Genomic DNA, 14,679 nt, shown 5'->3' with positions numbered 1-14,679 from the left:
TCAGAGACAATTTCCATGTTTCCAACCCAACTAGAGGTAAACTTGTAGGAAACCCAGAGGGTAGCCCATGTATCAGTGCTTTAAACAGAGCACGATAAAGAACCATGAAAGTTCATTGACATTTCATAGAAAGAGCTAGTGTATCGCACCCTGATATCCATTTGTGACTCTAATCTATATATTTCGTGACTCTTATCTATATATGCCATTTTCAGCTCACCTGATTGCTCAGGTGAGCTTTTGTGACCGGTCTTTGTCCGTCATATGACCGTCCGTCCGTTAACATTTGCTCGTAAAGACTTTAGAGGCCACATTTCTTGTCCCATCTTCATGAAACTTGGTCAGAAGCTTTGTCCCAATGAAATCTCGGCCGAGTTCGAAACTGGGTTGTGCCGGGTCAAAAACTAGGTCACTAGATCAAAAAAAAAAGAAAAACCTTGTAAACACTGTAGAAGTCACATTTCATGCCCAATCTTCATGTAACTTTGTCAAAATGTTTGTCTTAATGATATCTTGGTTGAGTTCAAAAGTGGTTCCGATCCGTTGAAAAACATGGCCGCCAGTGGGCGGGGCAGTTTTCCTTATTCGGCTGTAGGGAAACCTTGTAAACACTCTAGAAGTCACAATTTTTGTCCAATCATCATGAAAATGGTCGGGATCGGTGAAAAAACATGGCCGCCAGTGGGCGGGGCATTTTTCTCTATATGTATATAGTGGCAGTTTTCCCTATTTGGCTATAGAGAAACCTTGTAAACACTCTAGAAGTCACACTTTTTGCCCAATCATCATGAAGGTTGGTCAAGGTTGGTTAAAACATTGGTTTTATTGATATCTCGGACGAGTTTGAAAATGGTTGGGATCGGTGAAAAAACATGGCCGCCTGTGGGTGGGGCATTTTTCTCTGTATGTATATAGTGAAAACATGTGAAGTCACAGTAGAAGTCACATTTTTGGCCCAATTTTCATGAAATTTGCTCAGAACATTTCGAGGGGTGAAAGCGAAACAGCTCTAAGTGCATTTTTCAACATTTTTTCAGGAGAAGGTTAAAACTGTATCATATTAACAATAACAACAAAAAAGGCTTTATATTTTCAAGTTTGATAGAGAATGTTCTGTTCTAATCACATTTTTAACAAACATTTTTGAATTTTCACAAACAAAAAAGTTATTTAAAAAAATGTCACTTAGACCCTTTTCGCACTGAAATTTCACATTTTTTGTACTTGGCGTTAAGAGCAAAACAGTTCTAAGTGATTTTTAACCTAACATAAATAATCAGTTTACAGAATTAATTTTTACATGAAATACTTTTTCTATATTGAAAATAATAATATTGCCAAAAATGGCACTTAGAACCATTTCGCACTGAAAAAACACTTTTTTCATCTTATTTGTTCAGAGCAAAAAAGTTCTAAGCGACATTTAGTGACTTGAAAAAGTATTGAAAATTCTCCCTTAATGGAATATATTTGAAATTGATTAATATTAACATTTTTATAAAGGTATTTTTAAAATATATTTTGAACAAATGTTACTTATAACCATTTTTGCTCTAAACAGATAGCATAAATATATTGTTCTTATACTATTTAATAATGCTTAACAATTCTATAAGTCAATTGATGTTATTTTATTCTTAAAAAATACTTTTTGCAGTTGTTTTTTGTTTAAACGTTGGAGATGTACCAAAGTATTTTTTAAATGTCTCAAAAACAGAATGTTTTTTTTAAATTGAATTCACAAAAAAGAATAATTAATAATGATTTGTTGTTGTGAGTGTTTCCAACAATCAGTAACAAGTTAGAAAAGGTGCATTTGGGAAACTTACTTGTTTTTCATTCTTAATTTAAGGTGTAGTTTTCAGTTATTTATGCAACATTCTACATGTATCATTACTTGTGAAATCAATTAATGCTTTGGCAGATATTTGGCGTAATTTGTAGGCCTAGGCCATGGCATTATACAACAAAATTTATACCAAAGTAATTAACAATTGAATATATTTAATGATTTAACATCATAACTATTAGTTTAGTACTTACCTTTTTATACAAAGTACACACTCAAAAGTCAAGCACTAAACAACAACATCCACCATCAAACTTTTTTCACTGAGCACTAGTATAAGCATGGTGGTGTATGTCGGATGAACCTTAAAACACATAGTTAATTGAGAAGGGGCTTTTCCACTGGGATAACTGAACTGTTATAGGCAATTAATACAAGATTTTCAAATGATCATAATTGGTATACATTTACATCATTCAGCTGTTTGATTTCTTCTCCACAGAATTGTTACAAATTGAAACCTTCTGATGGACAACCATTGGCACAGATACTAACCAAATCACATCACTCCTGAATGGTTACTTACTGTGAAACATCCACTGGTACAGGTAAAAAGCAAATCACATCATCCCTGAATGGTAACTTCCTGTTTAACATCCACTGCCACATATATCAAGCAAATCACATTGCTCATGAATGGTTACTTACTGTTAAACAACCACTGGCACAGGTACAAAGCAAATCACATCATCCCTGAATGGTAACTTACTGTTTAACATCCACTGCCACATATACAGAGCAAATCACATTGCTCATGAATGGTTACTTACTGTTAAACAACCACTGGCACAGGTATCAAGCAAATCACATCATCCCTGAATGGTAACTTACTGTTTAACATCCACTGCCACATATACCAAGCAAATCACATTGCTCATGAATGGTTACTTACTATTTAAACCACTGACACAGGTACCAAGCAAATCACATCATCCCTGAATGGTAACTTACTGTAAAACAACCACTGGTACAGGTACCAAGCAAATCACATTGCTCATGAATGGTCAATAACTGATTAACATTTACTAGCACAGATACCATGCAAATGAATCACATCACTCCCGAATGGTTACTTATTGTTTAACATCCACTTGCACAAATACAAAGCAAATCACTTCACCCCTGAATGGTTACTTAATTGTTTACCATCCATTGGCACAGATACCAAGCAAATCATATCACTCCTGAATTGCTATTTATTGTTTTACTGATTAACATCAACTGGCACAGATACCAAGCAAATCACAGCATTCCTGAGTGGTTGCTTAGTAATAAACATTCACTGACACAGATACCAAGCAAATCACATCACCTATGAATGGTTACTTACTGATTAACATTCACTGACACAGATACCAAGCAAATCACATCACCCCTAAATGGTTACTTACTTATTAACATCCACTTGCACATATTCTATGCAAATCACATCACTACTTAATGGAAACTAACTGATTATCAATCGCCGACACAGATACCAAGCAAATCACATCACTCCAGAATGGACATTAACTGATTAACATCTGCTGGCACAGAGACTAAGCAAATCACACCACAACAGAGTTGAAACTAACTAATTAAGAACCACTGATGCAGATTCAAACCAAATCACATCACTCCTGAAAGAAAGCTATCTGATCAACATTCATAAGCACACTTACCGGTACAAACCAAATCACATCACACCAGAAAGGTTGCCTACTGATTCACGGTTTATTTTCAGAGTTTCATACAAACTCAGAAAAGTAATTAGTTGACCAACTAATTAACATCTCACCTCAGAAATCCATTAGTGTTGGTTAATACCACAATATAAACCAAATTGCTGTCATGTTTTTTTTTTATATCTATTTATCCTAAATGACACATTTAACTTTCTATGATGGTATATACAACAAACTAGGTGTATTAGGTAATTACGAGAGGAGAATACAAAGATTTAAGGTATCAGCAATTTAGCAATTTAAATACACAACTATACTTTTAAATTATGATCACCTTAATTCTTTTATTGTTTTAGTTTTCTAAAACATTATAGCAATATATTTTACATTAATAACTTAGATAGAGCTAAAAAAAGGCTCACATCTCTCTGAAATTCATTTTAAAAATTCAACTAGCTTTTCTGCAATTACGTAACTTTCCTATTTTTCAATAAGCTTTATAGTTAAAAAAATATACATGTATAAAGAATTCGGAATTCAAATTGTGATTTAATGCTTATTAAATTGTTAAAAAGTTATTTATTAATGTTATACATGAAAAAACTCATTTAAGAAAATGTGTTAATACCCAAATTCAGTGCGAAAAAGGTCTAAGTGAATCTAAGTGAATATTATTACACAATGTATCAATATGTTTTCTTAGTTTGTATCAGTTACAAAATATTATCTGTTCTGGGGGTTCTCAAAATATTTTTTTTCAATTTTTTGTAAATATATTCCTGAATTATTGCTTAAAGTTTCATTTAGAATTTATCTTAGCATCAACAACCATAATGCGAAAGAGCTCTTAGTAGCACTTCACTGCACATAGAACCTTTTCGCACTAAACAATATATTTAATTTCACTTAAAGCTTTAGGACAAATTTCAATTTTACTTTTATGTGATTGCCTGGAACTAAGATATTTTAATACAAGATGGGCATGGATGTTACGAAACAAAATATACAAAAAAGTCATTTTGTGAAAAAATTTCAGTTAGAGCCGTTTCGCTTTAACCCCTCGATTTGTTTCCTTGATACGAGAGTTGAGTTCAAAAATGGTTCCGGTCAGTTGAATAACATGGCTGCTGGGAGGCGGGCAGTTTTCTCATTAGGCCCCCCCTTTTTCGAAGAAGAGGGGGTATATTGTTTTGCTCATGTCGGTCCGTCCACCAGATGGTTTCCGGATAATAACTCAAGAGCACTTATGCCAAGGACCATGAAACTTCATAGGTACATTGATCATGACTCATAGATGACCCCTTTTGATTTTCAGGTCACTAGGGCAAAAGTCAAGGTCACGGTGACCCAAAGCAGTAAAATGGTTTCCGGATGATAACTCAAGAACGCGTATGCCTAGGATCATAAAACTTCATAGATACATTGATCATGACTCGCAGATAACCCCTATTGATTTTCAGGTCACTAGGTCAAAGGTCAAGGTGACGATGACCCGAAATTGTAAAATGGTCTCCAGATGATAACTCAAGAACGCTTAGGCCTAGGATAATTAAACTTCATAGGTACATTGATCATAACTCGTAGATGACCCCTATTGATTTTTAGATCACAATATCAAAGGTCAAGGTCATGATGACCCGAAATAGTAAAATGGTTTCCGGATGATAACTCAAGAACGCTAAGGCCTAGGATCATGAAACTTCATAGGTACATTGATCATGATTTGTAGATGACCCCTATTGATTTATAGGTCACTAGGTCAAAGGTAAGGTCACGGTGACCAGAAATAGTTAAATGGTTTCCAAATGATAACTCAAGAACGCTTATACCTAGGATCATGAAACTTCATAGGTACATTGATCATGACTCGAAGATGACCCCTATTGATTTTCAGGTCACTAGGTCAAAGGTCAAGGTCACGGTGACCTGAAATAGTAAAATGGTTTCTGTATGTTAACTCAAGAACGCTTATGCCTAGGATCATGAAACTTCATTGGTACAATGATCATGACTCGCAGATGACCCCTATTGATTTTCAGGTCAAAGGCCAAGGTCACTGTGACCTGAAATAGTAAAATGGTTTCTGGATAATGACTCAAGAACGCTTATGCCTAGGTTCATGAAACTTCATAGGTATATTGATCATGACTCGCAGATGACCCCTATTGATTAACAGGTCACTATGTAAAAGGTCAAGGTCACAGTGCCAAAAAACGCATTCACACAATGGCTGTCAAGGTCACAGTGACTCAACTTAGAAAAATGGTTTCCGGATGATAACTCAAGAATGCTTACGCCTAGGATTATGAAACTTCATAGGTACATTGATCATGACTCGCAGATGAAATAATGATGAAACTTGACCAGGATGTTTGTCTGGACAATATCTAGGTCAAGTTTGACATTTGGTAAAGATTGAAAGAACCGACTCCTCTCAGGTGAGCGAACTAGGGCCATCTTGGTCCTCTTGTATATTGAAATGATCTTAATATATCTATGTGCTACACACCGCCCGTCTCTAGATTTGCCACCGATTTCCACCAAATGCCACCGTTTGCCACACTTTTACACTTATGGAAAACGATGGAAAATGGTGAAATGCCATCGTTTTCCACTTATCGATGGAAATTAACAGTGGCATTCGATGTAAAACGGTGGAAACTTGATGGCAAACGGTGAGAAATAGGATTTTTTGAAGTGGAAAATGTACATTTTGAATAGGAGAAAATGGCTCTTAGAAAATTTTGCAAGAAAACCTGAGTTGCAAACGGTGGGAAAAAAACCTTTTCAAACAAAATGCTCTCTAACAGACCAGAAAGTGACAAACAGTTCTTTATTCAAATTCAATGTTCGTGTAATAAAAAGACATTTTCCGCACTTGCATGCGGAAAACGAGTAAAAATATGCAGAAATATGCGGAATGATGACGTTAATATGCAGAATAATGGTGGAAAAGACTGAAATATTTTTATGAGATTGCGGATGCTCAAGAAAATTTGTCCGCATATTTTTGCGGACATTTGGTTTTGATACGCGGAAAGTAGATTTTGTATGCAGAAAGCTTGATTTTGTATACGGAAAATACACTAAAGTAAGGACTTAAGTTATTTCAGGCTATTTAAAAAGACACATGTGTGCGGAAAACACTTTGTCATTTTTACAAGTATTCTGGACTTACGCATTAAAAAAAAATTGAGTGCTGTTTCTTATTGTAAGAGCAGTAGCAGTTGCAGTTGTTGTTGTATCAGTAGCGGTGGCGGCTGCGGCGGTGTAGTAGTAGTAGTAGAAGTAGTAGTAGTAGTAGTAGTAGCAGGAGCAGGAGCAGCAGCAGCAGCAATAGTAATAATCATTGTTGTAGTTGTAGTAGCATTTGTAGTTGTTATTGTATCAGTAGCAATGGTGGTGGTGGTAGTAGTTGTAGAAGTAGTTGTAGTAGTAGTAGAAGCAGTAGTAGCAGTAGTAGCAGTAGTAGTAGTTGTCATCGTCGTCGTAGTAGTAGTAGAAGTAGCAGCAGCAGCTGCAGTAGCAGCAATAGAAGTAGTAGTAGAAGTAGAAATAGTAGTAGTAGTTGTTGTTGTTATTGTTGTAGTAGCAGTTGTAGTTGTTGTAGTATCAGTGGTGGTGGTGGTGGTAGTGTTGGTAGTAGTAGTAGAAGTAGTAGTAGTTTTAGTAGTAGCAGTAGTAGTTACAAGAAGTAGCAGTAGTAGTAGAAGTAGTAGTAGCAGTAGCAGTTGCAGTCGTTGACATAGTCGTCGTAGTAGTAGTAACAGCAGCAGCATCAGTAGAAGTAGTAGAAGCAGTAGTATAATTAGTAGTAGAAGTAGTAGCAGTAGTTGTTATTGATGTAATATTGTTGTAGTTGCATTTGTAGTTGTTGTAGTATCAGTGGTGGTGGTGGTGGTGGTAGTGGTGGTAGTAGTAGTAGAAGTAGTAGTAGTTGTAGTAATAGCAGTAGTAGTTACAAGTAGTAGCAGTAGTAGTAGTAGTAGTTGTAGTAGAAGTAGAGGTAGAAGTAGTAGTAGTAGTAGTAGTAGTAGTAGTAGTAGTAGTAGTAGTAGTAGTAGTAGTAGTAGTAGTAGTAGTAGTAGTAGTAGTAGCAGTAGAGTAGTAGTAGTAGCAGTACAATGTAGCAGCAGCAGCAGCAGCAGCAGCAGTAGTAGTAGTAGAAGTAGTAACTTTCAAAGCAATTTCTACAGTTTAAAATTTCTTAACCCTGTTCAAGTTACATACACACTCTGATTTCTTTGCATGAATATCAAACTACAGCAAAGGTTTACAAACTATCTGCGGTTTGTCTGCTGCTAATCTATTGGTTATAATAGATAACAGCCTTTTCAGATTGGCTGAATTCAAACACAGATGGTTTACCTCTTAGTTTGAAATACTGGAAATACACAATGTAAGACAATATACAGGTTAAACTTTTTGTTAAAATGATATTAAAGTAATTTCACAATCAGTAGAGATGAGTTATTTCATTACCAACAATTTATTTAAATAATAATTAATGTATTGATATCATTTGGAAAGTGACATGAAGTGTTGTTTAAGAGTGATGCATACAGTGTTTCAGCAGTCTGTCTAGGAATAGAACAACAACTGGAGGTTTGCGCTTTTCATAATATTTCTAAATATTCCTCAAAAGTAATGCTTCTTATGTCATTATTGTAGACCTTTTTTTGGATGGGATATTTATGGCAAATTTAAATGCTGCTGTCATACAAATTTTCACTAAGTGCAGTTTGCAGCTTGATAAAGGAAGTAATAAGACCTATGGTGTAGAAATTAATATGGTTGAATGTAGTATTGGAAGTTTATCATGCTAGGGAACTGAGGCTTAAAGGGAGTTTTGTGCAATGTGCATGAAGAGCACTCAATGCTCATTAATGATGTGAATGTTTATAAATAAATAAATTAATTTTTTAGGTTTTACTGTGCATTTTCATACCAATAGAATTACACATCATTCTAATTGTAGCAATATTTAATTTGTACAAATTATACGAACACATTAAGTTAAAATAAAAATATACTGTGTTAAATATATTTTGTCATAATTAGATGGTCGCTTTAGCGACCGTCTAAAGTGCTTAGTGTAAAATTCAGGTCGGTACGGCCTAGGTATGATTAGCCCAATTCCCGCTTAATACGCGCGAAGAAAGAGTTGTATAATTTATGCAAGAGGTTTGAGTTCTCCAATTATGTTTATTCACAAATGGAAAAATTATATTAATATCGTGTTAAATGCAATAGTTTCGAATGGTGTTTTATAGAAAAGAATTAAAAAAACAATGATCGTATTGTACGTGTCGCGGAGGAGATTGTTTATGAATGATTAAAATAGGCCACTTTCTGCTGCGTCTGCGTGACGTAGTATTTTTGCTCATCTCATTCATAAATCTGAGGCTGGCGATAAACAAAGGGGAGTCCGGGTGAGAATAACGCACTAGTATAAGGTTACGCTTGTTTATATTCACAGGTCTCAATAAATAATACGTTAACCACGAGTTCAACAATTATTACAGGGATACGATAGACAACATAAAAAATGTTTTATATCGCTGAAACTGTTAAAAAACATATAAATATAACAAAAATATTCTCTAAAAAATGTTGTCTTGCTGTTTTGAAATAAGGTTTGGAATTTTGGTTTCTAAATAACTTAATTCAAAACACATGTCTAATTATAATGTTTTTTACTTTTTAGTCGCATATTTACCGCATAATAATCTGTGTTATAATAGGCAAACCATACATTAGTAAAATTCAATCTGCCTTCGCACATAGAAGGAATGGGTCAATTAGGTGCTGCGTTTCCTTTGCTTACTTCAGTTAGAGGTCAATTCTTTACGTAATAGCAATCACACGGCCCCGGCTTCAGGAATTGCGGAGCGTTCTTACATAATACAAGTCGTAGTCGCATGGTATTTGCGTTTAGCGTCCTATTTGGTCATGTGGTTCGTTTCCGCGGGTGTTTTGGCATTCATGATATGAGGCTATTAATAGATGCGCCTGTCGATAAACAAAGGAAAGTTTACGGGCGATAACAACGCAATAGGTTACACTCTCACATACATCTCAATGACGTACAGGTCGTAAATTGAGAGATTTGGGAAAAAGTTGATGCTTATTTATATTCTCAATTTATAAAACGTTGAACATAAGTTCAACAATAACTTCAGCGATACGATAGACAAAAACAAAAAAATGTTTCATAATCGCTAAACCCGAATATAACAAACAATTTATAATAATACTACGAATGACCTGTTCATAACCTCGTTCATGCTACTACAGCGGGTATTTCTGGAAAACGTTCTTTGGTTCTCAACAGATAGCGGCGATCTTTTGTATTTACGGGTGCTAGCAACGCAATAGTAGAAGGTTAGTAGAAGGTTTAGCTTGTTTATATTCACAGTTCTCAATACATAGACAGTTGGATATGAGTTCATCAATTACTACAGGCATACTATAGGCAACCTCGAAAATGCTTTATAATCGCTAAAACCGAAAACAACTTAATATATTATATTAAATATATTTATAACAATAAATGTTTTTTTTAAAAATGTAGTCGGCTTATACGCTGACTTTGAAATAAAGTTAGCAATTTACTTTTTTAAATAATAAAATACAATTAAACAAAAGTTAAACTATTGTGTTGTGTTTTTCACTTGTAAGCTGCATATTTACCGCATGAAATGTGTGTTAGCATTGTCAAACCACACATTAGTGTGAGTAAATAAAAAATATACTACGGGAGAGCACTTCATATGTGTCCTCATATGCCTTGTTATGAGTATCTTTCTTCACTATCGAAATATATCGTATGTTTATATTGGATTTAATGCAGTTTTCTTTCAACACATTTAAATCACACGTCAATAGCAATGTCATGCGAAAATGGGTCTTATGCGTTTCGGCAAGCGTTTGTTAAACCCAACATGTGCTCTTGCGCAGTCAGGCCATAGGCGATGCTGTTCGCTTTAAAATCACTCAATATGTTATGTTTCTCCTTACCAGAAGGTGGGATAGCTGATTGGGCTATTTATATGATGGGCGCATATGGAATAAGACCCATTTTCGCATGACGAGGGTCATTACAAATCTCATTGCGAATTGAAAATGCCACATTTAAGAACAATGCTTTTTGATACAAAATTGAATTCAAAATAGCAAACTTGTTAATAATGGCAGCCTATCCACACATTAAGGAATGATTTTCAGACGTGCTGACCAAGTACGGCAAACATTGTGGTATGATAATTAAACGATTTTCTCATATCGTGACACTATACTATTTCGCTAATGATTGTTTTCTCATCTTGGAGGCGAAAGTGAAATTCTGCGAGATGGATTGTAACGCGTAATTGTAACAGGGTCACAATTTGTCAGAGGTTGTATCTCGAATCAGCTTATTAGGTCGCCGTGGTGTAATGGATATGGTGTCCGCCTTGCGACCGGGAGGTCACGGGTTCGATCCCCACCGTGGGAGCGTTCTTTAGATCTCCCCCAAAGACACCAAGTACTGGTTCTAGGCCCAGGAAACGGACTCGAGAGCGTTTGTATAAGCCTAAGGCTTTCGACGCAATCGAGCTAAAATAAATAGGTTTAAACTATCTAAACTAATCAGCTTATTAAATATTTGAAAATATTCATGCGTGTCTGTTGGCATTATGTAAAAGTCACTGCTCGGGTAACAAGTAAAGCATAAACAGCAATGTTTATATACTTTTATTCCTCCATATACAAGATATGAAGATTATTGTATATTTTGAATTTGTATATGGTGTCAAAAATCAAAAGTTTAGTACACGGAACTTTCATTATGAATTTATATTCTTGGTGAGATAGTCATTTGATATTAGAAAAAATATTCCTTTAATATGATGGTGACTGCAAATTTTCTTTATATTAAGTTCTCATTACCATTTTCATCATACTTTCTATGCTTTCAGAACTTCCAAAAAGCATGCTGTTTTTATTTTGTCTTGGTTATTTCTATGAAATAATAAGGATGATAATAAGCGCACACAAAACTCGACCCGTGCGCTATGACACACACTTTATAAAGTTGAATGGCGTGTGTTCATTTCAAACTTGCGATTGATTTTGAAAAATGAATTACGTGTTAAATTATGCAATAGCGAACATCTTCAGTGCCTTCAGCGCTTTGATTTTATTTAGTTGTAAGCTAACCTGAGCAAAAAAATGCTCATTAACTTGGCTGGTATTCTACAGACTGAGCTATCCCGCAACCTGACACTTAATCTCCTAAATTGACTTATTCAAAACATGACATAAGATCAAAATAACATTTATTTGAGTCACCAGTTGGACTTCAATATTAAGGGTAGATGGCTCCAGATTTATTGATTTCAATGGTTTGTCATACCTTTTTGACAGATTGATGGCCGACTTACAGAGCAACCGCAAGAGTTTCAGCAGCAACTTCTCCAACAGCAGCAACTTCTCCAACAGCATCAATCACTGCAGCAGCAAAAACAACAACTCCAGCAGCAACCAACCTAGCAGCTACATTAACCACCCCAGCAACAACAACCGCAGCAACAACAACTCCAGCTACAACAACCAGATCCTCAACCAGATTATCAAGACTTGCCTGCACCAGACGCTTTCAACAGGACATATGATGGGTACACAAAAGTAATTATTACAAAAAGTATATAACTCAAACTACATTATGCAGTGGCAAACAGAAGCATCAGTTATTGCTAACTGACCTGAATTCAATTTTAACAGAATCAAACAATTTTATCTTCACTCTGTAATTTGTAAAATTATTTTAACGTCACAGAAAAGTGATGGTAAAAGAACTAATTTTCTTAGAGCAACAAGAGCTTGTCACATAAGTGCCAAATCCCCGCCGAAATGTGTTTGCATGTATGACAACATTTGTTTTAGAGAGTAAAATAATATTTGTAAAAACAATTAAAGGGAGATAATTCATTATGCTCCCGACAAAAATATACTTTGAAATTAATTAAAGGGAGATAATTCAAACACTAAGGTAGATAGAGTTATGGTTCTTAGTCACTGCATTCCTCCTACTTGCCATATGTTTATATTTGAAGTTTCAAGTAAATCCCTTCAGAAGATTTAGAGTTATGCTCCGGACAAAAATTAACTTTAAAATTATATAAAAGGGGAGATAATTTAAAAACTAAGGTAGATAGAGTTGTGGTTCTTGGTCACAGCACTTCTCCTAGTTGCCATCTGTTTATGTTTCAAGTTTCAAGTAAATCCCTTTAGTAGATTTAGAGTTATGCTCCGGACAAACATTTGCTTTAAAGTTATATAAAAGGGGAGGTAATTCAAAAACTAAGGTAGATAGAGTTATGGATCTAAGTCACTGCACTTTTTCTACTTGCCATCTGTGTATATTTCAAGTTTCAAGTAAATCCCTTCAGTAGATTTAGAGTTATGCTCCGGACAAAAAATTACTTAAAAATTATATAAAAGGGAAGATAATTAAAAAACAAAGGTAGATAGAGTTGTGGTTCTTGGTCACCGCACTTCTCCTAGTTGCCATCTGTTTATATTTTAAGTTTCAAGTAAATCCCTTAAGTATATTAAGAGTTATGCTCCGGACAAAAATTTACTTTAAAGTTATATAAAAGGGGAGATAATTCAAAAACTAAGTTAGATAGAGTTATGGTTCTTAGTCACTGCACTTCTCCTAGTTGCCATCTGTTATTATTCTAAGTTTAAAGTAAATGCATTGAATAGATTTGGAGTTATGCTCCAGACAAAGTTTCGGCCGGACGTCAGACGGACGGACAGACGGACAGGGCCAATTACTATATGCCCTCCGATTTTTTTTGCGGGGATAAAATAAAAAGAAAGGAAATCAAACTTTTTATATGAAGTTACAGAATTCAATGTAAACATTTATTTCAGGCCCAGCTACTATCAGATATCACATGCATAACAGATGCCAGTAAGGCTGCATAGAAGTTGTTCCGCCGCCTGCACAGGGAGGAGGAGTGAAATAAAGTGAAGGACTGTGAAACACTAGAGTACTTGAAATATTCTGTTTTGTTAAGAACTTGTATATATCCATTGTCTACTTCAAATAATAAAATGTTATACGTTATTTATTTACCTAATTTGTATTTTATTTATCCTTTTTTTCATTTAGGTGACAGTCAAACTGAGGATGCAATATGCCATCAATATCCGTAAAACAATGACTAATTGTACATCTTTTTCCACCATTGCCATCGTCTGTGGCAAATGATGTAAAATATTACACCATTTTCACTGGATGGCAAACGGTAGCATTTTGTCCAAATACTCCGTTTGCCATCGTCTGTGGCAAACGATGTTAAATTTTACATCGTTTTCCTCTGGATGGCAAACGATGGCATTTTGTTTCAATACTCCACCGTTTGCCACCAAATGCCATCGATGATGTAAATTCTTCCACTGTCCTCTTTATTTCACTGTTTTCCACCAATTTTCTTCGAATTTGATGTTCCAATACTCCACCGTTTGCCACTCTTTTTATGCCCCCGGTATGGTGGCATATAGCAGTTTAACTGTCCGTCAGTGTGTCAGTATGTCAGTCAGTCAGTCCGTCCGAAAAAAACTTTAACAATTGCCATTACTTTTTCACTATTGAAGATAGCAACTTGATATTTGGCATGCATGTGTATCTCATTGAGCTGCACATTTTGAGTGGTGAAAGGTCAAGGTCATCCTTCAAGGTCAAATGTCAAATTTATGGCGTCTGTCCGTCCGAAAACTTTAACATTGGCCATAACTTTTTCAATATTGAAGATAGCAACTTGATATTTGGCATGCATGTGCATCTAACGGAGCTGCACATTTTGAGTGGTGAAAGGTGAAGGTCAATGTCATCCTTCAAGGTCAAATGTCTAATATATGGCGTATGTCCGTCCGTCCAAAAACTTTAACATTGGCCATTATTTTTTCACTATTGAAGATAGCAACTTTATTTTTGGCATGCATGTGTACCTCATGGAGCTGAAAATTTTGAGTGGTAAAAGGTCAAGGTCATCCTAAAAGGTCAAATAAATGGCGTCTGTCCGTCCGAAAACTTTAACATTGGCCATAACTTTTTCAATATTGAAGACAGCAACTTGATATTTGGCATGAATATTTATCTAATGAAGCTGCACA

The 14,679-nt window shown here is 35.2% G+C and overlaps 3 protein-coding genes across 6 annotated transcripts in view; 1 reads left to right on the top strand and 2 right to left on the bottom strand.

Annotated features, from left to right (window-relative positions):
• The window catches only part of LOC127866753 (uncharacterized), a 213,232-nt gene that overhangs the window by 72,057 nt on the left and 126,496 nt on the right, over positions 1 to 14,679 (bottom strand). The gene's annotated exons all lie outside the window — the stretch shown is intronic.
• Positions 1 to 14,679, bottom strand: part of LOC127866754 (uncharacterized) — a 195,517-nt gene that overhangs the window by 71,732 nt on the left and 109,106 nt on the right. The window lies entirely within an intron of this gene.
• Positions 11,852 to 13,536, top strand: LOC127866757 (putative uncharacterized protein DDB_G0283051). The gene is made up of 2 exons (XM_052407546.1): positions 11,852 to 12,180; positions 13,435 to 13,536. The coding sequence occupies exons 1-2, from the start codon at positions 11,924 to 11,926 to the stop codon at positions 13,463 to 13,465; spliced, it is 288 nt and encodes a 95-aa protein (XP_052263506.1). The 5' UTR covers positions 11,852 to 11,923; the 3' UTR covers positions 13,466 to 13,536.

The sequence above is a fragment of the Dreissena polymorpha genome, chromosome 2 (genome assembly GCF_020536995.1).
Source record: "Dreissena polymorpha isolate Duluth1 chromosome 2, UMN_Dpol_1.0, whole genome shotgun sequence".
Classification (NCBI taxonomy): domain Eukaryota; kingdom Metazoa; phylum Mollusca; class Bivalvia; order Myida; family Dreissenidae; genus Dreissena; species Dreissena polymorpha.
The sequence above is the reverse complement of the archived record's forward strand: the minus strand, read 5'-3'. Positions and strand labels throughout refer to the sequence as shown.

Excerpts from the sequence above, each read along its gene's own strand:
- LOC127866757 (XM_052407546.1), top strand. The coding sequence starts at position 11,924 with ATGGCCGACTTACAGAGCAACCGCAAGAGTTTCAGCAGCAACTTCTCC. Across the intron at positions 12,181-13,434 it reads CATATGATGGGTACACAAAA|GCCCAGCTACTATCAGATAT; the intron begins GTAATTATTACA and ends CATTTATTTCAG.